Raw genomic sequence first — 27,889 nt, 5'->3', positions numbered from 1 at the left:
ATCAGTTAGATTTTAGGTCCTATAGGAATCGTTTGACCTTAATTTATAAGAAAAGAATTACTGAGGATAAAATGGTCATTTAATATTTTATATTTTCGTCATTAAGGGGTGATAATTTGTAACGATAGTTTAGTTTAGGGTCTTAGTATAATTACCTCTTTAAAAATATCTATCATCACCTACAAATGAAGCCTTTATTAAGGACTGGGAAACAGGGAAATATAAACTAAGCTGAATTACAATTATTAAAGATTAATCCATCTAGTTATGTCCTTGAATGTTCTACAGAACTTTTGGTCAATGTTACGTGGATTTGTGTTACTTTGATGACATCTTCTGGTTCTACAGCATCTGTTACGAATAGAGTCAACCCAAACAGCAACCAGTATGCTGCCTCTTTGAAATTCTACCTTCGAACTAAGCTTAATTGTTTATTTGAACTCGTGATACTCTATCACTGTCACCACCGTGATCATAATTTGAAAAGGTTATAAAAAAAATATATGGGAGCTGGGAGGTGTTTGGTTATCGAGGTGGCATTGCATGGTGGTGCTTTCCCACTGCTGTCAATCTCCATAACTCAATGCCTTTCGGATTTGCTTCTTTAGAGCATGCGTTTTAATGCATGTCTTTCCAAGTCCAGATGAGAGAGAAGCAAGAGAAAGAGAAAGAGATAGAGATAGAGATAGCATTTGGAATGTTATCGGTAAAGACAAAAAAAAGTTAATTGAGAGAGGTAGAGGCAGGAGTGCAGTACTGATGGCTAAGAGCATAGCAAGAGATCTGAACCAGTGGATCAATTGGCTTGTAGCTGGATAAGAGAGAGAGAGAGAGAGAGAGAGAGAGAGAGAGAGAGAGAGAGAGAGAGAGATGGCGTGAGGAAGAGGAGAATGAGATGATCTTTGGTAGACAGGTCACATCACATCAACTGAGATACTGTTTGTACCATAGCCTGGAACTATAGCTATACGACTACTCCTGGATGCATGCCATATGCTTAATTAGCCTGTTCTTGTTTGTTTTTCCAAGCTTTTTTGTTGTTTTATTTTCTAAACTATGTCAAACCATTGATACCTCTAATCAATCATCTCTCCTGCTGTAGGAAACTTTTCAAACTCATTCTATGAATCAGCCATTCAGCCTGCTTCTAAACGATCACTCTGAATCGCTAATCTTTTATTAATGGTGAAATAGTTTTTACTGAACACTGTTTTACCTAAAAAATTCACCACTATGCATACAAAAAGCAAAACAAAAAGATGTGCTTGATTTGTGAACAATAAAGTTTAGATAAACTGCATCCAAAATACTGTACATTGATAGAGATAGTTCTAGAATATTTATAAAGTATTACTCCCAGACAAAGGCCAAAAAAGACTTTTTATTTTCAATAAATTTGTATATATTTTACCTCTGCTACTACTTATGCATGCAAAAGAGAAGGGCTAGATGTACGTGGTTAATTTGAGAACCCCAGATCTAAGTTAACTCCACATGCTTCTCTTTAATTATCCAAGTGGGGGGGAAAGGAGGGTAGGAAGTCAGTGAAATAGACTAGACATATATGTAAGTTGTCATGAAATAATAACTAAGTCCATTAAGGCTATTTAATTCAAGGCCTACTCATTACTGCCGCTGAAAGATTAGTTGCATCACCCAATTATTCTCTCATAGGATTACTTGAAATATACTTCACAAGATTTATGAACTCTCAAAACACAAAATGATCCACAAATGCCAAAGCTAATAACCTAGTCTAAAGTTTTTATATATATATAATACTTGGTCAACTATTCTCTTCATGCTCAATCAAATCACATGCATGCATATATATCTCGATAGACGAGAGAGTGAGCTACGCTACCATGAGGTAATACATTGGCATATATAGGAGCAGTACTCCTGGTAGATTCCTAGAGCTTATTCCTCTCTTCTGTTCTCTTTGGAGTTTGTAACCTATAACTACAGGCCTATATATGTATTTTTTGTATTCGACTTCTAGCTTCCCTGTAGATTATTTTCATGCATAACAAAATTAAGTTATATATATATATATATTAGCTAGTCAAGAAACATAAGGTTAGCCAATCTTGGTAGCTGACAAAAATTTTCTCCTTCTGGGTTAACTCTATATCCTCTAGTCTATTTGTCATTTTATATAAGAATATATATATAAGCATACTTGAGATACCAAAATAAGAAGAAGAAGAAGATAAAGAAGAAGAAGATGGGGTTAATCAATTTGCACATTAAGATCTCTTTTGGTATCTAATTTATTTTGACATACGCATAAAGAATAAAAGTGTATAAAATCTTTATTCTTCTGTAACGAGAGCAAATTAATAAAAAGAAGGTTGATAGTACATGAGATTTGAACACAGATTGATGTCCTACACTTGGAGGATTCTCAAGATCATGAGATGATAATATTAATTTTACATGCTGTAAATAGGAATTTTTGACCAAACCTATTTTTATTTTTATTAAAATAGACTATAATTCAAACTTATTATCAAATGAGATTTAATTTACTGTAGTTAACAAAAATTTTAAATCGATCGACATTTTTAAAAATGTTAAGTTTATCATCTTTATTATCGTGTGTTTTTTTTTGTCATAATTACTGAAAGACTAAATTAAAAATATATATATACATAAAATGTCGATCAATTTAGTATTTTAGGACCGAATAAAAATGCTGAATTGATCAACATTTTTGCTTAGAAAAAAGTGCTGATTAATTTAGCATTTTTATTAGAGATACAGTAAATTAAACTTTATTTAATAATAAATTTAAAAAATATTCTATTTTGGTAAAAAAAAATCTAGTTTGGTCACAAAAAAAAAACTCCTTTAAATAGCAATGCATGCATGCATGCATGTAATTTAAATGCAATTAAATGCTGAAGAAGGAGAAAAAGATCCATGGAGAGAGAGAGAATCTATCTATCCAAAGAGTTGATTGGGTGCAGGTCATCATCACCTTATAATTTGCTTCTCAACCCAAATGGTGGACAGGGAGGCGTGTGACAAGCTGCCTGTCCTCTTCAATGACACTCCACTCCACTCACCAACCAACATCACAGTAGATGTGATCCCTTCCATTTACTAGTTAGTAGTTAGTACTATTTACTACTCTCTCTCTCTCTCTCTCTCTGTATATATATATGTATATATATAAGGATCCCTCATCCAACATATATATATGTAAAAGTACCATATATTTTCTATTATTAGCATTCTATTTATATAAAAATAAACTTACCATTAGTCCACTTAATCAACGGTTATTCATATTGATGAGCTAAATGAACTGCATATGCATAATGATTATTAACTACTCCTACTTGAGTATTTAATTTTATTTATTTATTTTAAAAATAACTGGACATTCTTTGGGTTTTTTTTTTTTTGGAAAGAACATTCTTTGGTTAAATGATGAGATGTTGATTGTAGTAAAAATAGAAGTTATGTAGGGTGTTATTTAAAGAGCAAGAGGAAGTGGGAAAAAGCCAATTGAAGTAGCCATTCAATGCCCTCTTCAGAATAACATCAGCATGACAGTACACCACTTTACTCCTCTACTGCTTCTCTCCCCCCACCCCCTCCTCTTCCAAACTTTTTTCTCATAAGACTCGAACTGTTTGCTCTTCTATCCTCTTCCCACATTATACCTTCTGTCTCTTGTCTCACTCTCCACCTTTCCTCCTCCTCCGCATCCCATGCAACCATATATTCCCACCCACGTCTCCATATACCTCCAAAACCAATAGACATCAAGACAATAGCAAAGAGACAAATCCAAAGTAGAGAGAGAGAGAGAGAGAGAGAGAGAGAGAGAGAGAGAGAGAGAGAGAGATGCCTCAAACTTCTTCTTCGACAAGATGGTGCCCAACTCCAGAGCAGCTCATGGTACTGGAGGAGATGTATAGAAGTGGAGTGAGGACTCCAAATGCATCCCAAATACAGCAGATAACTGCACACTTGTCCCAGTTTGGGAGGATAGAAGGCAAGAATGTCTTCTACTGGTTCCAAAACCACAAGGCTAGAGAGAGGCAGAAGCTTCGCAGGAGGCTAAGCAGGCATTACAACCTCCTCTACTCTTACAACCACTCCCAGTATCCTCCATCTCCAACACAACTCCCATTCTTTCATATCAACCCAAGTATTACTACTACTCATCATTTCCTCCATCAGGTAATATATACAAAATTTTGATCTTATTCGTATGTATCAAACAAAGTTGTTAAGAATTACTGTCGTTATGTGTACGCGTTTGTATAGGGAGAATTAGTCAATGATGCAACAATAGGGTATGGAAGAACAGTGATGATGTGCAAGGATTTGGATAATGTCAATTATATTCCTCCATCTTGCAAGCCTCTAAAGACTCTTGATCTCTTCCCTACTAAGAGCAGCAGCGGTGGTCTCAAGGATGAGTGCAGCGCCACCTCAAACTGATCTCAATTATCTCACTATCCATCTATATATCTTCATATGGTTGGATTCAAAATTTTATTTTTCTTGTTAATTTCCACGCACTTGTTTGTCTAATTGTGTGGCCATGACTAGCTACCTACTTTGGTATATGTAGCTCGTACGACGTGGGACTGATGTCTGCATGCATGCACTGTTGAGCTTTCTTATTTCCCGAATAGAATCTGTTGGACTTTTGGTTGGTCATGGGTAATTTCTTTTACTCGTTTCATGCAATGCAGTGGATATGGATTCTTTCTTTCTCTTTTTGGGTTTGTGGATTGTAAGTCGTAGGAGTACTTGCTTGTTTGATTTGGCATCTCTCTTGTCTCTAAAAGCTGACAAGACTTACGTCACTGCTTGGGTATCTCGCTTGGGTTTCTTTTTCCATGATCAGTAGTCAAAGTAAAGAAAGAATGGAAAGGTACTTCAAAGCAAGAGGGAGAGTTCAAAAGGTTTTTGAGTCAGGAATAGAGTTAGCCAGTTAGGCCATGCAGTGTCTTTTTCCCGACCAACATTACAGTGATTGGAATAGAGCTATAAATTATTAGAATATAATAAATACAATTTTTTTACAATAACTTTTAAGTAAGTTAATATAATATTAAAGCAAAGCTTCTGATCTCCAAACCTTATCATGCCTATAATTTTTTGCTTAAAAATATAAAATTTCAACCCATTTATCATCCTTAATAGTATCAGTTGACTTACCTTCGTATAGAACAGTTGGGTCATAAGTAAAAAGAGTACTTGGAATGAGATTAGTTAATTAAGAGTAGGTGCCAGTAGTTATTACATAGAATTAAGGGTGTAATTGATCGAGAAGAATGCAAGCACAGGCCATGGCACAAGCTACTCAAGTGATTGCTTAAATTATATATGTTAGGGTACATTCTTGATCACATAGTTTATCCCAAAAGCTTAAGTTGGCTGGTTTTATGGATTGATAAGCATGTTCATATACAACTACACAAGTGACAAATTAACACTGTATATCATGCAGTAATAGAGTCTTTATATATTGTACGTTGGTAGATGATGAAGTAAAATATATTTTATCCTATGTTAAATTCTAAAAGGCCTCCCGGAACTTTTATCTTTAGCATTCAACTTCCATGTAGTTTTCACTTATGTGAAACGGACTGTCCTTTTATTAAAACTAACGACAATGATAATTTCTCATTAAGACATTGATTATTCTATACAGAGTATTATATTATTTTGTAGCCACTAACAGAGCTTCCAGATGAGAAATGTAGGCAAGTAATCAATGTGGTCACATAGATTATCTGCAATTTGGGTTCTGGTATCACTGTTATGGCACCTAATGGTGGACGCATATAAATAGTTGCAGAAGAGAAAGAGAGAACAAGATCAAGCATGATTTCTCGAACTCGTTGAAGTCGGCGATGATGACATCAAAGATGAAATGGGTCTTGAACACGTTATACACAGCATAACTATGTAAGTAGTTTACAGAGGTATTAAAACGATCAAGCGTTCACTTTCAAATTTTTTGACATGCGGACGTTGGAGGTATTAAAACGATCAAGCATCAAACAAAATTATAAGTGCTCAATTGAATAGTTTCTCATCCGATCCTCGTAAGTTGCGGTAATTTTCTGTGCCCAGGTCAATGAGATTCTCAAACCAAACCAGATAGTACACAAGCAGAGAACCTCAACTTTGGCTGCCAGTGACAGCATCTAGGAATTTTATAATCATGTTAAATAGAAGAAAGATTAATTTCTCAGGAACTAGAAACAAAAATCGAAGCACATGAAGTTGCTGCTGACACCATGAGCAGTAATTCTGGATGGCTAAAGTATATATATTTGTTCAAAAGTTCTGCATGGCGATCATCTATCAGATAGAAGCAGCATAGTACCATCAAACATTAACACTATGTACCAGGATACCTATAATCGCTGCAATACTAGTTGCTAACAGGACACTGCTAAACAGAATAAATGGCAAAATTCTTCCAATCTTTGTAACTTCTACAAATGAGCTCCCATGAGCCAATTCATCAATGTTATTAGCAGTGGATTTCCGAAAAAATAACCCCATAGCAACATCACTACCAGCAGCAAATTGAATTTCAAGAAGCAATTCTAAACTTATTCGCGGAAATATTTCACTATCCACCTATGGAAACCACAAGGTAGTAGGAATTATAAGTAGGAGGAAATACTGAGGAACCACAATACTGAAAAACATAAGTAATCACAAGGTTTGCCACAATAAAAGTTGGTAGAGTTTGATTGTGGCTAAAGGAAAAGCTTTATAGGTTGAGGCAGCAACCAGGCACCAATGATCACTTCCACTTCTTGAACTTTCCATGCTTCCCATGGCTATGCTTCCCAAATTTTCCATGCTTGAACTTGCCATGCTTTAACTTTCCATGGTGTCCGTGGCCATAGCCTTGACTGTAGCCATGGCCAGAGTACGCCCCATGCCCAAGATGAGAACCATAGGAACCATGAGAACTGTGCGATATCTGGTGGACTCCATAGGCAGCAGCAGCTGCTGCTGCACCGCCAGCTAGCATTGCTCCCATGTGAGGACCATGCCCTGTAGTTGAAGGTTTATTGACATCAAAAGATTGATGAATTCGAATTCAGCTTAAAGTTTAGAAAGAAGTAGAGATCGTACCATGCTGCGATGGAGCAGAAGGACCAGGATAAGGTCCAGGTTGTGGAGGGTATCCTTGTGGGGGGTATCCAGGGTAACCCTGCGGAGGATATGGCCCAGGTTGTGGAGGGTATCCTTGTGGAGCGTATCCTTGTGGGGGATATGCCCCAGGTTGTGGAGGGTATCCTTGTGGAGGGTATCCTTGAGGGGGATATCCATGTGGATGTCCATGCCCGTGTGCTAAGTCTGACAAAAATCCTTTCTCGCCGCTCTCTTTGCCATCATGCTTGTCCTTCCCACCTCCCATTTTGTCCACAAAGTAACTGATGCTATATGGAAAAGAAAGTTTTGTTATTAGAAGCTCCAAATGCAGCACATTAGCAAAACTAATGAATCTTGATTACAAAGAGCAAGCTATTTCAGAAAGCCTTTTTTTTGTCATCCTTTCTCTAATGTTACATGATTGTATCAGTATAAATCTTTAGTTCATCAGGCCTCAACAACAAAGACAATTTTAAATCCAGAGGATCCTGGGCATCAAATTCAATTTAAAAGGCAGACAACAATCTTGGTAATATCTAGCGATATGTTTTAGAACAAAATCTAGCAAAGAGTCTCCTGCCACTAGCCATTTTATCAGAGAGAAAAAATCTGAATAAGCCTCACCTTATCACTATTTTCCTGAAAATTAGCCATGATATCACAAGATCAACTTCCATCTCCTCCATCATGTTAGTCCTCTAGTCTAATTCTTAACTGCACTCTCAAGTTTGTCACCTCTGCAAATCTAACCTATTGATATATCTATTGGTTACTTCGAATCTTGTTACCCTAGATAGGCTAGATTTTATGATAGTAGACACCACAACCTGTTTACTAGTTTATATCTTTTAGCATATATGGTCCTCAATTTTTCTAATCCTGCCAAGAGTTCACCACCTAATGGTACTATCAATGTTGACCAAATTCAAGGTCATAAAGGACCAACTTGGCAGAATGTTGACCTGAACTATTTTCTAACAAAATAACTAACTTGAAATTAAGAATTAAAACCAATATTCTTACTCCCAATGAGCTTTGGCAACAATTTTCTTTTCTCATGATCACATTGTAGCATGTATACCCTCATTCATCGCACATACTCCATTAAGCTAAACTAGTAAAAGTGCATCTTAAACTTGAAGATAATTGTCTCTGCTACGCTTTCTCGCAAAATCCTAACCATCGTATACAAGCAATGTCTTCTGTATACAGCAAGGGAAATCTAAGAGCTCCACTTCTGCAATGGATTTTCTTAATTTCACCAATCGAACAAACTATGGGGGACATGGTTGAATATTCAAATGTATATCTACAATCCAACAACAGGCATAACCTGTTTGATAAAATGCCACCAAAAGTTCTCTAAATTTATAATAGGGACAGAAAAAACAACTTTATCCCTAATAAACACCCAATGAGTCCTAAAATTTGAATCAGGTATCCTAATATCTCTATCTGTTATGCCACATCACATCGCACATCAGCGTAAATCTAAGAAATTGAAATCATATCAAGAATTGAAACACAAAAAACCTAATCGATCTGATCGGATGATCCATTCGTTGACCATTTTCAAACCCAAAAAATGCAACAAAGAGATAAGAAAAAGGAAATTAGCAGTACACACAAATCCACAATAAACACGGGGATCTAAGAACTAAAAGTTTAAATTGATTCAAAAGGAATTGGAAACAGAGACGAGATCAGATCAGAGAGAAGAAGGAGAAGACTCACCGGAACCGGGACAGGATAAAAATATCAAGGGGCGAATGGCGCCTCCTTTTTATAGCTTTCTTCCACGCGTTTACGAGACTCTTCACATAGACATCGTAATTGTACCTAGTTCTAGGACTCGGCTACGTGTCACTTTTCTTCGTCAGAATTCGACGAAATATGGTGGGACCGACTACTATTAGCCAATAAGTATAGTAGTCTCATTTGTGGGTTCCGTTTGACCAAATTAAAACGCGCAAACGACGCGCTTGGCACAACGTGCCGAAGGAAACTTAATGGTCATTATCCATCTACCAAATCAGGATTGGATGAAAGAGCGTCGGACGAAAGAATGCACGTATCGACTAAATTGGTGGCGGCCGTCATATCCGTGGGTGTTAAACGATGGGTGATGGATATCATCGTGCAGCGTCTCATGGAGCATTACCAAATGATCGATGAGATTTTTACTCATATTCTTGGGTAGGTGATTTTTTTTTTCTTAATATATATATATATTTTTCTTTACAAAGAAGAGTATAAAATTTGCTTACATTAGCCGACCCATATGGAACATGTCAAAAGGAATGAGAATTAAGACTTCATTTAGAATAAAGTTAATTTTAAAATAGATATTTCTTTTTGTTATTTTCAAATGAATTCTTTATTTTAAGAATCACTATTCTTATAGTCATTTATATTTTAAAATTAAAAACATTAATTTATTTTTTATGAAATTATCATAAATACCATTTGGTTCAATGTAAATTAGATTGATACGATAGATATCAATAGTAAATTAATAATTGAGTTATCGTGTGACATAAGATGTAATTTTAATAAATAATATTTATATTTTAAAATAAGATTAGTATGATATTTAATTGTTATTCTAAAATAAAGAGTTGTATTTTAAATAAGCAAAAAGTTATTCATATTTAAGTGAACAGAGGCTGAAACTTTAATAAGGCTAAGGTATTTTCCCTGACCTTGCTCCAAAAGTCAATATCCGAAGTATTTCCCTCTGCTAGCAAATGTATGTGTTATCTTTTAGCAATTACAAAAGAAAGCCAGACTTTTGTTTGATTTTATATGGTTCTAAAATCAGCAAAAAGAACATTACAGTTCACACATCCTGGTCCTTTTCAAGTAGGATATTTCTTTGGAAATGATACAACCTTCAATTAGAGTCTCACAAAATAATTTAACTTCATAAATACAACTAGGTGTTATCCTCTTCTCTCATTGTCTCATGGAGAAAGTAACAAATGAAGATGAAAACAAAGATAGAAAGCAACTTACCATATCAAAAGATAAATGAATGGCTATAGGTAGAATGAGAAATGAAACCTCACCCCAAAAAAAAAGAAAAAAGAAAATCTTTTAGATAAAGAGAGCTAAAGAGGCTATATGTTTCGCAAACGAAGAAGATTAAAATAAGTGCTAGACCCATTCATGGATACCTTCTAATATGTAAGAGATCCATGAAGAGCTAAAAGACACAAATCACACGAAATACAATCGCCAGAGTGCTCCACCTAATCCATCATGCAACTGATCTCCACGAATTTGGAACATTTCAACAGCATGTAGAAATGATTTGTAGCTATCTTTTTTATGACCAAGTAGACCTGCTCAATGAATTAAATCAGTTTAACTGAATATAAGAGCATGAAATCAAAAGTTACCAAAGTTATTGAGACAGAAGTACCTAATATTTGGTAGAAGCCCTGCTTCTCATATCACTATACTGCTTCTGAAGTGCTGGACTGACACAGGCAAAGATTGACGGCTTTTTCGGTTTAGTACCAAAAAGAAAGTTGCGCAGTGGCACTCTCGTCCTAGATGGGAAATGCCTGAAATGGTCATGGTGGTTTCTTTTAGACTCAGACAATTCAATTTTCTCATGTAGTTTTGACAATGTCTTGTCAACTTCAGCTGCAAGGCCTCCTACATTATCTAGCCCTGCCTGCAGTTCATTCTCAACTTTGATATTCTCCTGTTGCATGTTCAGCACCTCGCCTCGAAACTTTGCAGCCTGATACGAAGTGAACTTTGTTCCTTCGATTTCTGAACTCATATGTAAGGCTTCAACTATCTCCTCTTGTATGCTGCTAAGTGATGAAAATCTCCTCTGCAGTTCCCCTCTAATTAAGGCATTCTGCTCTAGCCATACTTGAAGTTCAGTTTTCAGTGCTCTTAGCTGCTTTTCTATTGGCGCAGACTCAGGTTTCACAAGCTGATTGGTGACAGCATCATAATTGAACTCTTCTGCCTTGTCATCTGCCAGTTTATTAATTTCACCTCGTATCTCTTGATATTTGGTTTGAAATTCTTGAATGTGATGGAAAAATGTGCTGAACTTTAACCAGAATGTTAGATTCTCCTCTAGCAGCACATCAATGTCCCTTCTAAACTTTTCTTCGAACGGTGAAGGAGAAGGACTTTGTGGGATATCAGCATAATTTAACTTGACTTCTTCTACATGGGAACTTCTTCTATCTGGAATATTGTCTGATCTTTCTCCCTCTTTAAGGGCTACAGCATTTAAATCCCCTGATATCTCACTACCCTGAGGCTTTGAAGGCTCTGTGATCAATATTGGCAAGTCAGAAATGTTATGAAGCTTGTGATGACCATGGTGTGAGACCTCAATTGCATCAGAATTAGCAGATGTATCACCATCAATCATCTTTGAAGAGCTCAAGAGTTGTCGCAGTGTTCGAATTTCATCATCCTTTAAGGCATTGGCATTCCTTAGTTCCTCTATTATTATTGCAGTCTCGTGAAGATATTCTTGGTTCTTCTCTTCTACTTCATTAAGCCTTTTCCTTGTTTCTTTATAATTTCGGAGGATTGAAGTGTACTCAGCTAATAGTATTTTTTCCCTACCTTCCAGTCCATGTAAAAGTAAATGCTGACAGTCGAGCATGCCCTCCTGGTCTCCTAGCTTTGTTATGTTCTCACTACGAAGAGGAATGCCTTTGTCTTCTATTGATGAATACTTTTCTTTGGATTTTTCTCCTTGTTTTAATTCCTGGATAATTTCTGGACCACTCAGAGCAACGCGGTTATCTTCTTGTGGCGAACCTTTTTCTGTGAAATCTTCTCCCTGATTTACGTCCTGGATCTCATCTGAACAGATCAGAGGAATTTGATTAATTTCATGTGATGAATCTTCTTCACCAAATTTCTCCCCTTGTTTCAGATTGTTGTTGCTTTCTGAACCACTAAGATGAATACGATCACGAGTTTCCTCTTCAACCAAATTTTCCTTTCTGTCATGGATCTTTGCATCTTCATCTCCATTGCCCTCTCCAAGTAGTTCAATGTCAGTAAGTAAGGCCTCCTTCTCTCCTGATGAATCTGCAAACCTGACTTGGTCCTCAAGATTAGGAGGTTGGAAGTTATCTGATATATCACTGAGGCTATGATAGACTTCAGAAAAATCTGCTCGAATAGTACTTTCTTCATCTTGGACAGATTTTTCAAGAGTCTGAACTCTATCTATTTTCTCTTCTGCTTGCTTGAGCCTCTCATTCAATTCATTCGAGTCATTAGTAAAAGTCATCTTCTGTTCCTCCAAATTCCGTAAGTAGTTTTCAAGCTCGCTATTTTCTGCATTTAGTCGATTTATCTGTGAAGTTTGTGATGAAACAGTAAGTTCCAAATTGATCACTTTGTTAACAAGTTCGTCAATCTTCTCTGTGATTTCTACTGTGGAGGTATCTGAATTCATTTCAAAATGTTGCCTGACTTTATCAATCATTGACTGCCATTCAAGCCTCTCCTGTTTCATGGAGTGAACTGCTTCCTCCTCACCCATGCTGGTGGAGCTCACTGCAATAACTCCACCAGAAACATTTGCAGGTTCCACCTGAGATTGATTGAGTTCACCCTTGATAGACTTCAACTTCTCTATGGCAGCCTTAATTCTTCCTGACTCTAGCCTTGCCAGCTTGATTGATTCCATTTGTTGTTCCTGCATGTTAACTATGGCATCCTCACAAGATTTAAGGGCTGTTGCTGTCATCAAGGCCCGGGCGTCATCATCGTCAATTATTGCACTTGCATTAAACTCCTCTTGAAGGTAAAAGACTTCCTCTTGGAGATCTACCATCTGTTTCTCAATCTCCCAGTATTTAGCAATTCCACTCTCATAGGAACTTTTGATGAACTCTTTCTCCGTCTGCAGAACCAGGATAGCCTTCTGAAGCCTATTTATCTCTTCCTGTGCCTTCTCTGTACTCATCTGAGAAGTAGCACTCCGACGTTCTGCTTGTTTTATAGTTGATTGGCCATCCCTTCTTTTCTTCATTAAACCCTCTACCGTAGGCTTACTAATTTTGCTAGATTCGATGGGCGTAATTGCTTTTGGAAGATTATCATCCTCCTCTTCTAGCATTGCATACTGAACTTGGTCAGGAAAGGCAGCTGCTATGGTGTGGTTGGCTTTGTGTAGCTCTCCTGATATGTGGTCATATCTTTCAGCTAGCGCTCTGTATGCCCTATAGGCCTCTTCCACACTACTTATGACCTCTGGTCTTCTTTTGTAGTACATTTCTGCTCTCTTAGCAAAGGAATCCGCTTCTTCTCCAAGGAGTTTGAGGATGGACTTGACTCTTTCTTCCATCTCTGCGCGCAGGGGAAAGTTCGACAGATTAATATTGTGATAAACGCTTTCAGTACAGGTACATATGTATGTCTAACAACACAATGGAAATGAAAATAAGCATGATTAACTTTTACTATCGACTTCTAGGAAAAGAAAAGGAAAAAAAAAAAAAAAGAAGCTATATTCTATCAAAGCAGAGGTAAGTGCTATACTAACATTCAGATGCTAGTGGTATATAACTCAAAATGAGAAATAGGCTCTGGACTCATCCCAAAGGATGATAATGATGCAAGACGGTGTTGGTATTCATGCCATTTCTTGTTTGTTGCCTTGCTCTTTGTCATAGATTTACTTGGACTCGTATATAATTGAGCGAGATTTTCTCTTTAATTATCACATCACTGCTCATGTTATTTCTGCTTTTCCTGCAAGAACATGAATCATCCCGTACTACAAGAACAAAACTTAGTATAAAGAAAAGAGGATTACAGCTAGTATATGGTTACTATTAATCTAATCCTATGATTTATGTACCTCTCTTAAATCTATAAAGCTAACTTTCATGCGTTCACTTGGATGCTTTACTAAACATATCCAGATCTCCAAGATCACAAGGTATATAATTCTTTGCAATTGTACAGCAGACAAATTGATCATGACTCATCCAATCAATAAGCATAAACTCAAATGAGATAGATACCAAATCAAGCACACCCATCAATAGACTCAACCAAACTTCCTGGAACCAAAAGACCCGACTACGATTTAATCGAACCGAATAGGGGAAAACCGACCTTGGAGATCGCAATCGAGCCATTTCGACTGCTTCGTCCGGATGTGGCTGGCCCACCACCACGAGTAGGCATTGCTCGCCGCTCTCTGCAACATCATCTCTCTCTCTCTCTCTCTCTCTCTCTCTCTCTCTCTCTCTCTCTCTCTCTCTCTCTCTCTCTCTGTGTGTGTGTGTGTGTGTGTCGCGCGCGCGCGCGCTTCGTCTTCTTCGATAGAGCGATCGGGAGATAACGGAGAGGATGAAGAAGGACGACAAGAGGATTTGATCGTTAATGGGATAAGATCATAGGAATTGGGAGATTGGCTAAAGAAAGGAAAGCGCGGGGAGAGAGGAAAGCAAAAGAGCGGAGTCTCCGCGGCATGTGGAGAGGGGGGGAAATGGTGGCAAAAAAAAAAAAAAAAAAAAACAAGAGGAGAGCTAAAAGGGGAAGAAACCCAACTGGCACTACGATGGGAAAAGGGAAAGCCGGTCGTATGCAAACTCCGACGTAGGAATAGTTTACACAAGAGGCACTTGGATGCCTTCAGTTGGCTGTCGACGAAATCCCTGCGGTGGAAGACGGTTCCTGCCGATCCGGTACAACGTTAGTGCTACGCACGTAGGAGGTAGTTAATGCCGTTAGGTACTCGTGGTTGTTAATAATAATAATAATATTATTATTATTATTATTATTTTGACATAGTTATTGGATTTTTCGAGTTAATACTACAGAAGGGGAACATTACTTCGAAAATCAAAGTATATTTGCAAGTGCCAGCCACTTGTTTATTTCCTATGCAAATATTAAGAAAAGGTTTCGATATCTTCTAAGGTATTGGAGAGTCCAAACTTTGGAAGAAAAGAAAGCAGGCATGCTGAAAGTTTCAACAAGTACTGCACTAATCTTTTGAGTGAGTATGCTAAAAGATATTTTAGTGATTTTATGATTAATATCATTTTTTTAAGCTATTTGTATTATGGTTTCTCTTTTTTTCTTTAATGGTTTTTATATTATAATTTTATATTACTTTGACTAACTACTATCGAATACTTTTTAGTCTAACTTCACAATAAATAAATTTACTAAAATTTTCTAGAGGAAAATGCCTTTTGATAAGTTTGGATTTTGTCGTGATAATTTAAGCTAGATTAGGCTAAAAGGATAAAACGAAGATTTTAGATATTTCAGAAGTTAAAGTTAGTACCCTAGTGGAATAATCCTACTTAGAATGGATTAGTTAAATTAATCCATAGTGTGATAGTAAGAAAAATGAGATCTTCAATTACAAATTGGCCTAAGAAGATTGTGTTAATTATTAAAATATAGGATATTATTCGAAACTTTTCCTTTAATTTTAATTTAAGAAATATATAAAATAATTATTTGCCCATTGCCAGCCTTTTGTTTTCCTTTGATTATCTTTTCATGTATTAAGAAGCTTTTTTTTTAAAAAAATATATAGTTGAGAAGCTTGATCAGGACAATATTTGGCATGCCAAATAAAAAAGATTTAATTTCTTTTAAGGTATTTGAGAATGCAAACTTTGGAAATTAAAAAAAATCTAAAAGTTAAGTTTTTTTTTACCAAATTATGTCTCCTCGCAAATTTATTTACCTAATGATCCACTAAACTTATTACTCAGAGAGATTTATTTTAAACTTATCATATGAGCACAGCACAAAAAATATTCAATTTTTTAGTATTTTATATAAGATACAAAACACTGAAAAATTTAGTGTGTTTTCCATATATGTTTTATAATATAAATAAAACATTAGTAATTTCAATATTTTATGTATAGAATAATGTGCTGAAATTTTTAGTAGGTTACAATGTAAAGCGCTCAAAGAGTTTAATAATCTTTACATTTTGAATTATGAGTCGGCAATCGATAAAAAGTAACCATTTTAGTACTAAATTTGAAAAGTATATTTCTTGAGTAGATACATTTTTTAGAGTCAAATTTTGATTAAAAAGTTGATGTTTATTTAAAGAATATAAAAGTGAGATTGTGTTAGTTATTTCATGGACCACGTATAATCTTATATTTTATATAAAATTAATAAATATGGTTAGAAGTTCATATTTGATGTCATATTCTCAAAAATAATATGGCATCCCACTTACGGAGTAGAATGATATATTCCGAGTGGAAGAATATGAATATTTATTAATATCTTATTTTTATATAAAAAATAATAAATTTAGATACGTAAACAATAAATCTTAGTTACTCAAAATTTATTTTTATATTATTATTAAACAATTTTATATAACTTATTATATTATATTGTGTTACTTTTGAGTTTAATTATGATTTAAATTGATCGCATTAAATTTGTATAAATAATATAATATAATATAATATAATGATATAATTTAAGTTTGGGATAATCAATAATAATTAATAATCTCGTATAAATTAAATAATAAATTAAAAATTATAATGTAAGATTAGTAATCCCAACCTCCCAATAAATATATTATCTTTTGAAGTAGTTCCAGTATCTAGACAGTTGCACTTTATTTTGTTCCTTTTTTACTAAAGTTTGACCACTTGTAAGATTGCTTGCCTTAGATCAGTGGAGAGTACCTTTATTCCAGGTTGCAAAAGGAATGCAGCCAATTAAATTTCCATGGTTATTTTAAAATTAACATGTTATATTTTATCGATTTTATGATCAATATTTGTAACCTGGCTTCTCTCTTTTGTATTTGATTTTTACTATCATAATTTTTCTATTATTTTGACTAATTATCATGTATTCTATATAATTTTAAATCTAACTGTAAACTAACTAAATTTACTAAAATTCTCTTCTCGGAGATATCTTTGGGTAAGTTCGAATTATGTCCTAAATATATATCGAGAATTTTTTTCTTAAAATATAAGAGAATTTTATGTGAACAAAGAGAAACAAAGTGAAAAAGAATGTCAATAATAATATTTATAATATGTTAAGGATCTAATGGTTTCTTTACGTAAAATCTTTATCAATTCGAGAGAGTTTGGTTATAAACTGTAATTCAAGTCGCACTTTCTAGGCCTCAATAAGACTATATTGGCCTCCTTTCCACTATCACCTCTCCACCGCCTCGAAAGCTCTAGTAAATATCGGCATTCATTTTGATCCAATTGGACGATCTTAGCAACTGGCCTTAGGGCTAAACAACGGTTTGGAGAAGTTGTTCGACAGTATCGAGCGGTTAATTGGGGGTAATTTATCAACTATAAGCAATACAAAATTAAAAATTATTTGCTGTCACGTCGCTTCGTCATCAATCCACTGTTGCGGCTGTAAGTTGACATTATTTAACCTGCATAGATGCATAAAATATACTTATTGGTGGAGCCAGACTCCAGAGAATAAAGCTATCATACGATTCGCATCACATGTGTGGGGCCCCGAGGACCATTTTTAGCCGCATATTTTTCGGAATTTTTAATAGTTTAGCAAACGAGAAGACGTAAATATCCTTAGTTGTTATAGTTAAATCGATAAGAATTTTAAGAGGTATTGGAAGGGTATAAATGTAAAAGTACTTTTCTCTCTTTTATTTTTCAAAGCGCGCGTCGCGTTCACGTCCACGTCGCTTTCGTTTCGCCCGACCAAGGCCGAAAGGGCCGGGCCCACAGCCCCAAAAGTCAAGCCCGGAAAATTATTTCAAGTACGGCCCAATTAAATGTGATCAGTCCACGGGGGCGGTTCCCTCCCATCTTAACGTGGTCCGACAGAACACCAGTCGATGGACGGTTGGGTTCCCGGACACGTGCCGGTGGAGGGCACCAGATGTCTAATCGGTATTTAATGGGAAAAAGGGCCGCGAAATCTCGCGGAAGGGGAGGTCGAGTGAGTTAGTGGTCGTTGCCGCTTCCGTCTTCTTTAGGGTTTCCTTTTTCTTAGAAACTCCGTCTTTCGATCTCGATCTTGAGGTTTCTTTCGTGTCGGATACGTGAGAGGTCGGATAAGGTAAAGGCCGTGACGTCTGCGGAATTTTCTTCTACATTTTTGTTTTTGTTTTTTTTGTGGTAGTTGTTCTTTTGCGTTTTGTGGATGCATTTTTGAGAGGATTCTAGGAGTCTTAAGGTAACAACTGCTGATCAGTTGATGTCGATTGAGTGGAGAGATCTGTAGGATCTTTGGGATGGAAGCGCCGTTCCTGTGGCGTTGGCGAACTTTGTATTGAGCGCCGGTTTCGCGATCTCTGTTTGGTAAGCTTTATCGGAGTGCCTGCTTTGGTTTTGAGTCAGAAAGTTTGGATCTTGGGAAGGTCTTCTACGGATGGGGCGATCCATGATCTTGTTGCTCTTAGTTTGGCTTTGATTTCAAGTTAAGGAGGGCGAAAAGATTTTACTGCTTGCACGATGGTTTGTTTAGGTGGTAGTTTCTCCGGAGATCAGGTAAATGATTTAGGTTGACTTTGGGGCTTTTTTTGGTGTAGAACTAGAGAAAGATAGTTGGGGTTTGTGGAATTTTTTTAAGGCTAATCGGTGTGGTCCTGAAGGATCTTTCTTGGTTTCATATCCTGATTGCATCTCGGGCATCTTCCATCATTTTTAATGGTCTGAGGTGCTTTCTCCTTTCGTTGGTTAGAGATCTCTCTTTCGGTATTGAATTGTTCCTCGAAAGTAGGTGGCTTATAGTGCGTTGTAATAGCAGCTCTTCTAGCACATCTGAACTAAAGAGATAGCAGTTAGATGATTATGTTCTACTTCAACAGATTTAGCAGTAGAGTCGCCAAATCGGGAGAGATGAATTCTCGCGCTTGGTTTGATGTCCTGTTAGATTCCTATCACTCTCTTGTGTTGTTTTGGATTGCTGGATGAGTTCCTGGACGGTCGTCTCTTATGTACCTCAGGCAACGCTAAAGAGCTATAAAAGAGAAACTTGCGAGAAAGACCAACCAGTTGGGCTGGAAAAGACCGTGGTGGTAGAAAAAAGTAAAACGCGAGTCTTGTAAGGAATAAAAGACCTCTGTAATGAGGGCTCAAGTTGTTTGAATGGAGCTACAGGCTAATCTTCTGCAGTCGTGTCTGGCTTTCAGTCTGATATTGGTGAAAATAATAAGTATGAAAAGATTGCATGTGAGTTTTGATGCACAACGAGACGAGTAGGAAATTTTTTGTTTTTGTCGATTTGAGCATTGAAATGATGTGGACAATGAAGTTTTGACTAGCACATTCTTTTAACCAGGTTTTGTGCGAAGGCCTTGTCATGTATCTGGTGTTTTTTCAAGATGAAGGAAAGGCATAATTGTGTATTTGGTAGCACTAATTCATTGCTTTCAGCAAAGTTATGCTTTGGTGCTTCTAGTTGCTGGGTAGTTCTTCGTTAGTTTTACACTTTTTTAGCCATAAAATCTGACTGAGGTTGTTCCTGCATATCAGGGGAGTAAACACAGTGAGGTAAGTTTCTCAATTAGCCTAGATGGAATAGGTATTGTCAAGGCAGCTCTCTTGATTGGTTTAGACTGGAGTTGATCCTCTCAGTTAGTGCAGATGATATATAGGGACGCTCAGTTAGTGCAGATGATATATAGGGACGCGCTGTTATTCTGTTCTCTGTTCTTTTCACAATATTTGGCCAAACTATACCTAGATTGGGTTTATCTATTTGTATGCCATAGGCGTGAACTTGTGAATAGGCATTGCAGGATGGAAGTTTTATCATTTATGGGTTTTGCTGCCATTTATGGCTGTTTTGATTTACTTTTATGCCTCCTATAAGGAAATAGAATCTGATCTAGTGATCTCTCTCTCTCTCTCTCTCTCTCTTTATGTCGAGGCATTTTAATTATAGTTATGGCTGAGAGGATCAGCTCAAAGAAAACTTACAATTGAGACTGTTTATGACTGCACCAGTTAATGAGGGTAGCTGAACAGCCAATTTCCCCTTTAGTAATCACTAGTTGCATGTTACCTTGCTTGGCAATGCACAGCTTCCCATTGAAATTTCCTTGGCTTTAGAACTCTCCCTAATTTAGTCCTCATGATATTGAATTTTCTGCTTTTCGATCAGATAATGCAATCCTGTGCCACTTTATGGATGAATGTATCAGGGAACCATTCCATAACCAACCTCCTCTCCTATTTTATCCACCTATTTTCTTCTTTTTTCTATTTTCCTCCATCTTTGGCAAATGCATGTATTCAACCATCACTGGTGCACTCAACTTGACTAAAGATTCTTGAGCTCCATATTTCTGATTGGGCATGTTAGGTATTGATTGACTTATAAAGTTCCTGCTACATAATTAAATGGTTCTATCATCATTTGATCTGAATCACTCAGGGTATCTACAGTCAAACCTGCTGTTGAAGGACTTCCTTGTTGATTTGTATCAGAAGTGTAATTCTTTGCTGATTATTGCAGAAGATGGAGATTAATTTGAGTGAAATTACTTTTGAAGAGGTTCGGCAGATTTGCTAGTGTCTCCATGGGCTGGCAAAATATGCTCTATGTATCGTTCACTATCAATCCTTGTGATTCTCTGATAAGCCTTCCAGTTCTGTCCGACCTGCATTAACCTCTAATTGACATTAATATTGCATAGCTTACTTTTATGTTGTATATGTGGGTTCCTGTTGTCTAATACCCATGCTTAATTATGTGAGATTGGTTTGGTAGCTAATCTCTGGAGCTTCTTTGTTATATCTGGTGAACGCTTGCTTTTCTAAAGTTACTTGATATGATGGCAAAAAGAAGGTAGTAATTACTGTTTGTAAATGGGTGTACAATGCTTTGATCAATTAATCATTTGTTGTGGGCTTCTTAATAAGCATCTTGTAAGCACATTTTGGTTGCTGCTCTTCTGTTTTTTTAAACTTATTGTATTTATTATGCAGGGTTGTTGGTCATGTGCACTTCTGCGTTTGATTCTTCACTGACTTAGAGAGATAATCAGAGATTTTGTTGTACTCAGCTATCGATTAAAGAAAATGCCAGAACTTGATAAAGAAGAGGTATTACTTTCTTATTTATAGACACTGAATATAATTATTTAAAAGTGTTGAAATTTTTATAAATTGAATTTTCTTTTGGCAGCTTGGAGTTCGTCAACCTCTGGCTCAGCAATGTGATGAGTCTATTGCTGGTGTGCCTATAAAGAAAAGACGGTTCATTTTCTCTCGGCCTTCATTTCTTCCATCTGAAACACTAACTTTGCCGCCAAATGATTTTCCTCATGGTGGTGCACTTTCAGCTTTAGGGGCTAATATTGGAGGAGAATGTTCCCTGAACCATACAAAATATAAAAATTCTATTAGGACCACTTCAGTGGAATTTGATATTCAGAATGTTATTCCAAGATGTGAGGAAACTGACTTGCAAGATTTGAATATGTTTGGCACATCTACTTTTCCGGCAGATGTGGGAAAGGAACAGCTGCAGCCTTTACTAAAAAGACCCTCAGATACATATTCAGGTGAGGGGAGAGATGAAATAAGATCTGATTCAAGTGATAATTCTGCCTTCCCAGATTCTTCAGCAATTCCCCAACAGGTGCCATCCACGAATGATGGAAACAATAAAGCAATTTTTGTGAAGCAAGAGAAAATGGATCAATGTCTGATGATGCCTGCGGCTGAAGGACACTCTACTTTTGTTTCCAAGAGTAGTGATACTGATCCAAAAGTTGATTCCTCTCTTAACTCTGTGAATAGGTCTAACTGGGATTTGAATGTACCAATGGACACATGGGACACTTCTGACGATTTTCCTATGGAACATGATGGGGGTAGTAGATTAAATCACAAAGTAATTCAGAAACAGAAGGTCGAGGCATGTTCTCAACAAGCATATACTACACAATATAGAGGAATTCATAATGTCAGTTTGTCCAAAACTGCTACAGCTTCTGGAAAGAACAATGCAGGTGAGGTAGCCCTGGATTTGCAGCTGAAACCACCTACTAGGCCTGAGTTACGCATAAAATGGGGGGCTATGAATCCTCCAGACCTGAGCTTATCATTGACAGGCAAGCTAACATCTAAAGCAGTAAAAGTCGAACCTTCTGACATGAAGTGTCAAAAGAGCAAAGAAGAGGTCATAGTGGGCAGCCAGAAGATCCCAGATTTGAAGCATGTAAAATCTGAGCCATGTGATGGAGCTTTTCAGGGTAAAGCTGCCAAAGAAACTGGTTTCGGAGATCAGGATTTAGCCTCTAACGGAATGGTAAAAATTGAGCCTCTTGACGGGCCATCCAGAGGACGCCTTAGAAAGACTCTAGGAGAGCCATCTCTTTCAGATGCAGGTAATTGTCGAACATCAACCTATCATTCAGCAGAATTAAAGAAGACGACTGATCATCTAGAAATGCGTGAGGTTGCTAGTGCAACGAAGGATAGTGTCTCAAGATCTGGGACTATTTCTGATGAACATAGGCTTCAGGATGGGCGAGAGATATCTAACAATTTTAAGATGGCCTCCACTGGAAATGCAGCCAAGGCCTTTGTTTTGGGCTCCCAAACTATAACTTCAGATTGCAATAAATCTCACAAAGGTGAAGAAACTGTTAGCGGCACTTTCAAACCTGAAGGTTCAGAAGGAGCAATTAGTAACATCTCACATTTGGTTTCAAAATCCTCCTATTTGGAGGGGAAAGTACCAAATACAGCTAATGGAGGTTGTGAAGTGGTCAGGCGTCCTTCTAATTCTATTCTTGAATCTGTAGTTTCTTATCAAAGACCCGACGCTTCTTATGGCATGTCTCAAGGCAGTGCAGAAATGGACTTTTCAGATGATGACAACTCTTCACAGGTAGCTACTATAGATAAACTTCACATATATCCATATGGGAATTGTCAGACTGGTGAGAACGATGATGGGAGGATCCTATGTCCTGATAACCAAGAAAATGATAACCAAAGGGAGTCATGTAGTTCTAGTGTCACTGGTGCGAGAGTGAAAATTCCCAAGCAGGAGTTTGGTGATGGTGAGCATGGTGAGGTGGCACATGATGTAACACAAAGTGCAGTTGTGGGTTTAAAAGACGGGGAAGAAAAGCCGTCTGATAGAGATGTTTCTGGAAACTTCTGCTCTGTAAGTACGCCTGCTCCCGTGGCACTAGATGTGAACTCAAATGATAAACAAGTATCGATGCCACATGAGACAAAGGCTAGCCATAAAACTGAGCATTTTAATGTAAATTTGTGTGAATATAAGAACGATACAGGATTCAGTTCGACAGATTTGGGTCCATCGTCATTGAGTGGAGCTTCAAATGATACTTCCCTTAATATGAAGGTTATGAAATGCTCTCAGAAAACCACAGTTAAGAACCTTGGAAAGGATGAAGGTCTAGAGATGAAGTCTGAATCCAACGCACCACCAATTGTTAAACAAGCTATAGATAACTGTGATCATGAAATAAATAGCAGACAGGAGAAGGCGAATGAACCTAAAGTTCTTATAAAGCATTCAGTTTCATCAGCAAAAGATTCAGCTGTCAAAGGTGTTGTTAAGGAACATACTGATGGTAGTATTATGCATAACCAAATTAAGAATATGAATTCTGCTTCCAACAGGCTATTGTTTGAGAAAACAAAATTGACTTCTGCAAGGTCACTTTCTTTGCAAAGCGAAAGAGAAAGACTGGCTGATAATTTGCACAGGCAAGATGGACCATATATTCATGTGAACCGGTAACGTTCTCTCCCATGTCATTACTTTTTTCCTACTTTATAGGGAGCTTGATTTGCTTATGTTCTAGAGCTTGATTAAAATTCTTATTGTTCTTTATTGTAATGATTTTTAGGAATGAAAGATGGGATGGAAGGTTTTTGAAATCTGAAAGTGAGAGGAGTGAAGATCAATCAAGCGGTAGAAATGGATACAACATAGTAAACACCAGAAGGCCTGATAACAGGTTTGGTGACCCGCGTGGTGGTCGAAATTCTGACACTCACCGTGCATCAGAATATAGGAAGTCAAAAGGTTTTCGGTTTCCAAGGGCTAGCGATGGATCTGAAGTTGCTTTTGCTGATGGGCCTGTTGGAAATGCTGGTAGGAGAAGGCTTGCAGATGATGAACCACCTCACTTTACTCGTTTTCCACCTAGAAGGAGGTCACCTGTGCTCAGAGAAAGACTGCCACCAATGGGCATCCCAGTTTCGGGTTGTATAAGGGATGTTAGCCCTGGTAGGTTTGTTAGGAGAGATGGTCCTGATTCTTTTGTACTGACCCATGAGGAGGGCATCATGAGAGGGTTACCAGATGATATGATGGAACCTCTACTCTTCCCACACCCACGTCTGCAGTATGATCGGTCTGATCATGTTCTCATCCGGAGAGAGAGGAGCCTTTCACCTATACCAAGGAGGGGTCACCATTTAGCTCAGGCACATTCTCCTGATCAGTGGTCCCCACCTAGAAGATCTCCTGATGCTCTTGACGGCCACCCTGAGCTAATGAGGTGTAGGTCACCACTAATTAGGAACAGGCTGAGATCACCTCGAAACCGTCCTTTCTTTCCAGATGATGTGATGGTTAGAAGGCATGGATCACCTCCTTATAATCGGTTGTCTGATGAGGCAAGGGATCTTCGGCTTCTGAAGGATCATGACTTACCTAGATCTAGCAGGAATATGCATAGGAACATGAGGAGATTTGATTTAGACGGTCCTCAGGAAGCTTTGGATGAGGAGCATTTTGGACCTCCACATTTTAATCAACTCCCTGAGCTTCCTGGGGAGGATGAATTCATGGACCGGAGGAACTTTGATGAGAGGCGAGCCTTTGCCCGATCTCTAGGACAGCGTTTGGTAGTTGGTGATGATGGAGAAGAGATCCTCCCTTATCCCATCGAGGATGGCCCATCAAGGCCTGTTAGATTCTGTCCTGAAGCTGATGGAGTATTTCCTGATGGAGGCGGTTCGCGGGAATTAGATAACCGTGTTAGAAACCGTGTAGGGAGTGCCATGAGCAGATTGAGGGGCATGAGAGAACAAGAAGATGACTTCAGGTACCATGGCCCACAGGGTTGGCATGATGGCGATTTCAATGGTGTTAAAATAAAGAGGAGAAGATACTAAGCTGAGGTGTTGTATGGTTATCATGCCATCAACACCTGCTTGACTGTCACATGTCTGGTTGGACAATGGGCTGTCCAATACATGCAACTGGGAGTTTTATATGCAAACCTTGATTTGTTTCTGAGAAAGATGGATCATCTGGAGATCTGGAGATCTCCAGGAGACGACAATTGACTGCAGGGAATATTCACAACCACTGTGCCTCAAAGATCTGCAAAACTTTGAATCTCCAGAGCAACTCTTGCGGGCTCGTTTATTGTTGATAGCTTGAATCTACAAATTCAAGCTGACTAACACGCAGCTGATAGGGTGTTATGAGCATCTTATTATTGCAACTTTGCAACTTTTCATCTCTTTTCCTGCTTGTGTACATACAATTTCCTAAAAGCCATGAGGCAGGTCTCAGTACTACCTTCTGATGATCAGCAACTGTTTGATGACACTGACATAATAAAGGGATTGATCTGTCGGAGACTGCTTTACTTCACTTTTAAGTGAACAGCAAAATATAAGCAGTTCAAAATGGAGGTAAAGTGATCTTATTATTTACAGTTAAATTAAGTGGGGCTTCTTGTTTTGTCTCAACTTGGGGTTCCAGCCTTTTAGTATACTTTTCAACTCTTCCATGAGGAGAAAATAGTTTAAGCACATGGTCTTTCGTCCCAGGGTATGTTGCAGGCGTAATAAGTTGGTTTTTGTTTTCTTTGGGCCCCTCAGGCTGGTTGTATAGTTGGATGTCTTCCATCTCTACAAGCTAAAAGAAAGCATGTGTTTTTTGATGTCTGCTATCTGGACCTGATCAAGCACTTATATTATTGCATGACTGCATTTGGATGGGTATATCATATCATCAATGGGACATAGTACTCGTTTTAAATCAAACTGGGCATATCTTTGGAATCTTTATTCAGGTGCCATTGGTTTGAAAGGACAGGCAATTTGGAGGTACGATGTGTTGCCGAGTTTTTTTTATTTATATTTTTGGGTGTGAAAGGAGGACATTTTTTCTGGCTCTGGCTCTGGCTCTGATTGGCACTTTTGTATTCAGGCCGACTTGACTCGTCTCTTTTTTATTATGGAACTAAAAAGAAAGATATATAGCATTATTGCCTTCAAGCATTCAAGTGGGCCATGTCCTCAAATGGTCTCCTTGAAAAGAACTGTAGAATTCTGTGTGCTACGCTAGCAAGAGAACTAGTTTTTGACCATACTAAGTCTTGAGAACTACTTCTTAACCATATTAAATTTCACGTATATACTTAGTTTAATTTATAATTTAAATATGAATTTTAGGAGAGTTTTTCTACGTTGGATTCAGCTTCAGTTAAATCATCAACTCAGATGACGATTTTTCTAAGTAAATTGTTTTTGGTGCTTGCCAATTATGTACAAGTTGTTTTCGTTATAAGTCTATCTAACTTTATTCTGCTCGAGGTAAGTTGCTCTTTGGTTTAAAGATTTACATAGAACTCTTTAAGCTATGAGAGTAGACTTAATGCATCAAAAACAATGAGTGAGAGAACTCTACTGCACTCCTCTCCGAATAAAGATTAAAAATAAATAAAATAAATGAATCACGTAGCAGAATGCTTGTTACCCTCAAAAGCTTCTCATTATAGTTCTCATATGTTTCTCGTAAAAATTAACTTTAGAGGGGGCACAGAATCAAAGAAGAAAACCCAATCTAGGGGTGAGAAAATATTTGCAAGATCGGTCCTCTTTGTCAAGATCGGCCCAGTGAAAGCCCAATCTATAAGTGAGAAATTGCTTAACCTCCATGAAAAGAAAGGGAAAAAGTAAAATAGAAAGCCTACTATGAGAAGCGGAAGGAAGTACGTGAGAGATAAGTAAGTAGTTCGTTCTTTGTTGGAAGTTGGCCAACGGTTACTAGTTTTAGTTCTAATAAATGCAATATAAGAGAGAGCCACCTCCGTCAGTTATATAACTCTCTAACTGCTCACCAACCGTCGACCAACCACCACCGAGATCCAGGTATGACTCGACAAACAATCGGAATTTAAGATAAAATTCTTAAATAATGCTCTACGTTTCCTATTACTTTTTAATTAACACTCAGTCTTCCATAATTTTATAATCTAACCTCTCTCTCTCTCTCTCTCTCTCTCTTCCAAGATTTTTTAAAAAATATTTTACTTCTCTTCGGTGATTTATAATCACGCCTTAATACGGAAGCACGCTTATAATAATAATAATAATTATTATTATTATTCTGTTATTGTACCTTGTTGAGCACGGGAAAGTATAGCACTATAATCTTTTAGTGTGGGATAGATAGTTGATAAGCACACGGTGTTCTGGTTCCAGAATTGGACGCATATGGTCAAAAAGAGAAGGACGCCTGGAGAACCAATCGGTTTGAATTAGTTGCATGGATGATTGCTTAATCTTGCCTAGAAAACTGTGTCGAGAGCAGCAGATTTAAACCAATAAATAAATAAATAAATGGGTTCATCAAAACTGCATGATGCCGCTATATAATATGTATTAAATTCTTCTTCTAATTTTATTTCTTCTTCCAAATCCCCCTCTTATTATTATATTACACCACATATTTGCTGAACTAAAAATCAACAAATAATAGA

General features: G+C 37.2%; 4 protein-coding genes and 1 long non-coding RNA gene across 7 annotated transcripts; 3 read left to right on the top strand and 2 right to left on the bottom strand.

The window, feature by feature from the left end:
• Window positions 1-3,909: 3,909 nt before the first annotated feature.
• On the top strand, window positions 3,910-4,461 carry LOC140775612 (WUSCHEL-related homeobox 3-like). Its single transcript, XM_073118992.1, has 2 exons — window positions 3,910-4,197; window positions 4,285-4,461. Exons 1-2 carry the CDS (start codon window positions 3,910-3,912, stop codon window positions 4,459-4,461), a joined length of 465 nt encoding a protein of 154 aa, XP_072975093.1.
• Window positions 4,462-6,434: 1,973 nt separating this feature from the next.
• Window positions 6,435-8,864, bottom strand: LOC140775853 (uncharacterized). Its single transcript, XM_073119318.1, has 2 exons — window positions 7,132-8,864; window positions 6,435-7,050 (listed from the first exon to the last, which is right to left on the bottom strand). The coding sequence occupies exons 1-2, from the start codon at window positions 7,415-7,417 to the stop codon at window positions 6,794-6,796; spliced, it is 543 nt and encodes a 180-aa protein (XP_072975419.1). The 5' UTR covers window positions 7,418-8,864; the 3' UTR covers window positions 6,435-6,793.
• Window positions 8,865-9,999: 1,135 nt separating this feature from the next.
• Window positions 10,000-14,639, bottom strand: LOC140776680 (protein NETWORKED 2D-like). Its single transcript, XM_073120472.1, has 3 exons — window positions 14,275-14,639; window positions 10,577-13,500; window positions 10,000-10,496 (listed from the first exon to the last, which is right to left on the bottom strand). The coding sequence occupies exons 1-2, from the start codon at window positions 14,369-14,371 to the stop codon at window positions 10,577-10,579; spliced, it is 3,021 nt and encodes a 1,006-aa protein (XP_072976573.1). The 5' UTR covers window positions 14,372-14,639; the 3' UTR covers window positions 10,000-10,496.
• LOC140776681 (uncharacterized) lies at window positions 12,838-13,876 on the top strand. Its single transcript, XR_012106925.1, has 2 exons — window positions 12,838-12,955; window positions 13,422-13,876. It is a non-coding gene; the product is annotated as an uncharacterized lncRNA (long non-coding RNA).
• A 3,456-nt stretch (window positions 14,640-18,095) lies between the features above and the next one.
• On the top strand, window positions 18,096-25,773 carry LOC140776281 (uncharacterized). Of its 3 annotated transcripts, none has more exons than XM_073119938.1 (4): window positions 18,096-18,225; window positions 21,102-21,218; window positions 21,301-23,897; window positions 24,011-25,773. In XM_073119938.1, exons 2-4 carry the CDS (start codon window positions 21,195-21,197, stop codon window positions 25,284-25,286), a joined length of 3,897 nt encoding a protein of 1,298 aa, XP_072976039.1. In that variant the 5' UTR covers window positions 18,096-18,225; window positions 21,102-21,194; the 3' UTR covers window positions 25,287-25,773. The 3 variants fall into 3 exon arrangements, with proteins under 3 accessions (XP_072976039.1, XP_072976038.1, XP_072976037.1); XM_073119937.1 differs by lacking the exon at window positions 18,096-18,225 and adding an exon at window positions 18,277-18,467; XM_073119936.1 differs by lacking the exon at window positions 18,096-18,225 and adding an exon at window positions 18,277-18,656.
• Window positions 25,774-27,889: the final 2,116 nt, after the last annotated feature.

This window comes from Typha angustifolia, chromosome 14 (genome assembly GCF_048772165.1).
Source record: "Typha angustifolia cultivar Huaian chromosome 14, ASM4877216v1, whole genome shotgun sequence".
NCBI lineage: Eukaryota > Viridiplantae > Streptophyta > Magnoliopsida > Poales > Typhaceae > Typha > Typha angustifolia.
Note: the sequence above shows the minus strand (reverse complement) of the source record. Positions and strands in the feature narration are given on the sequence as shown.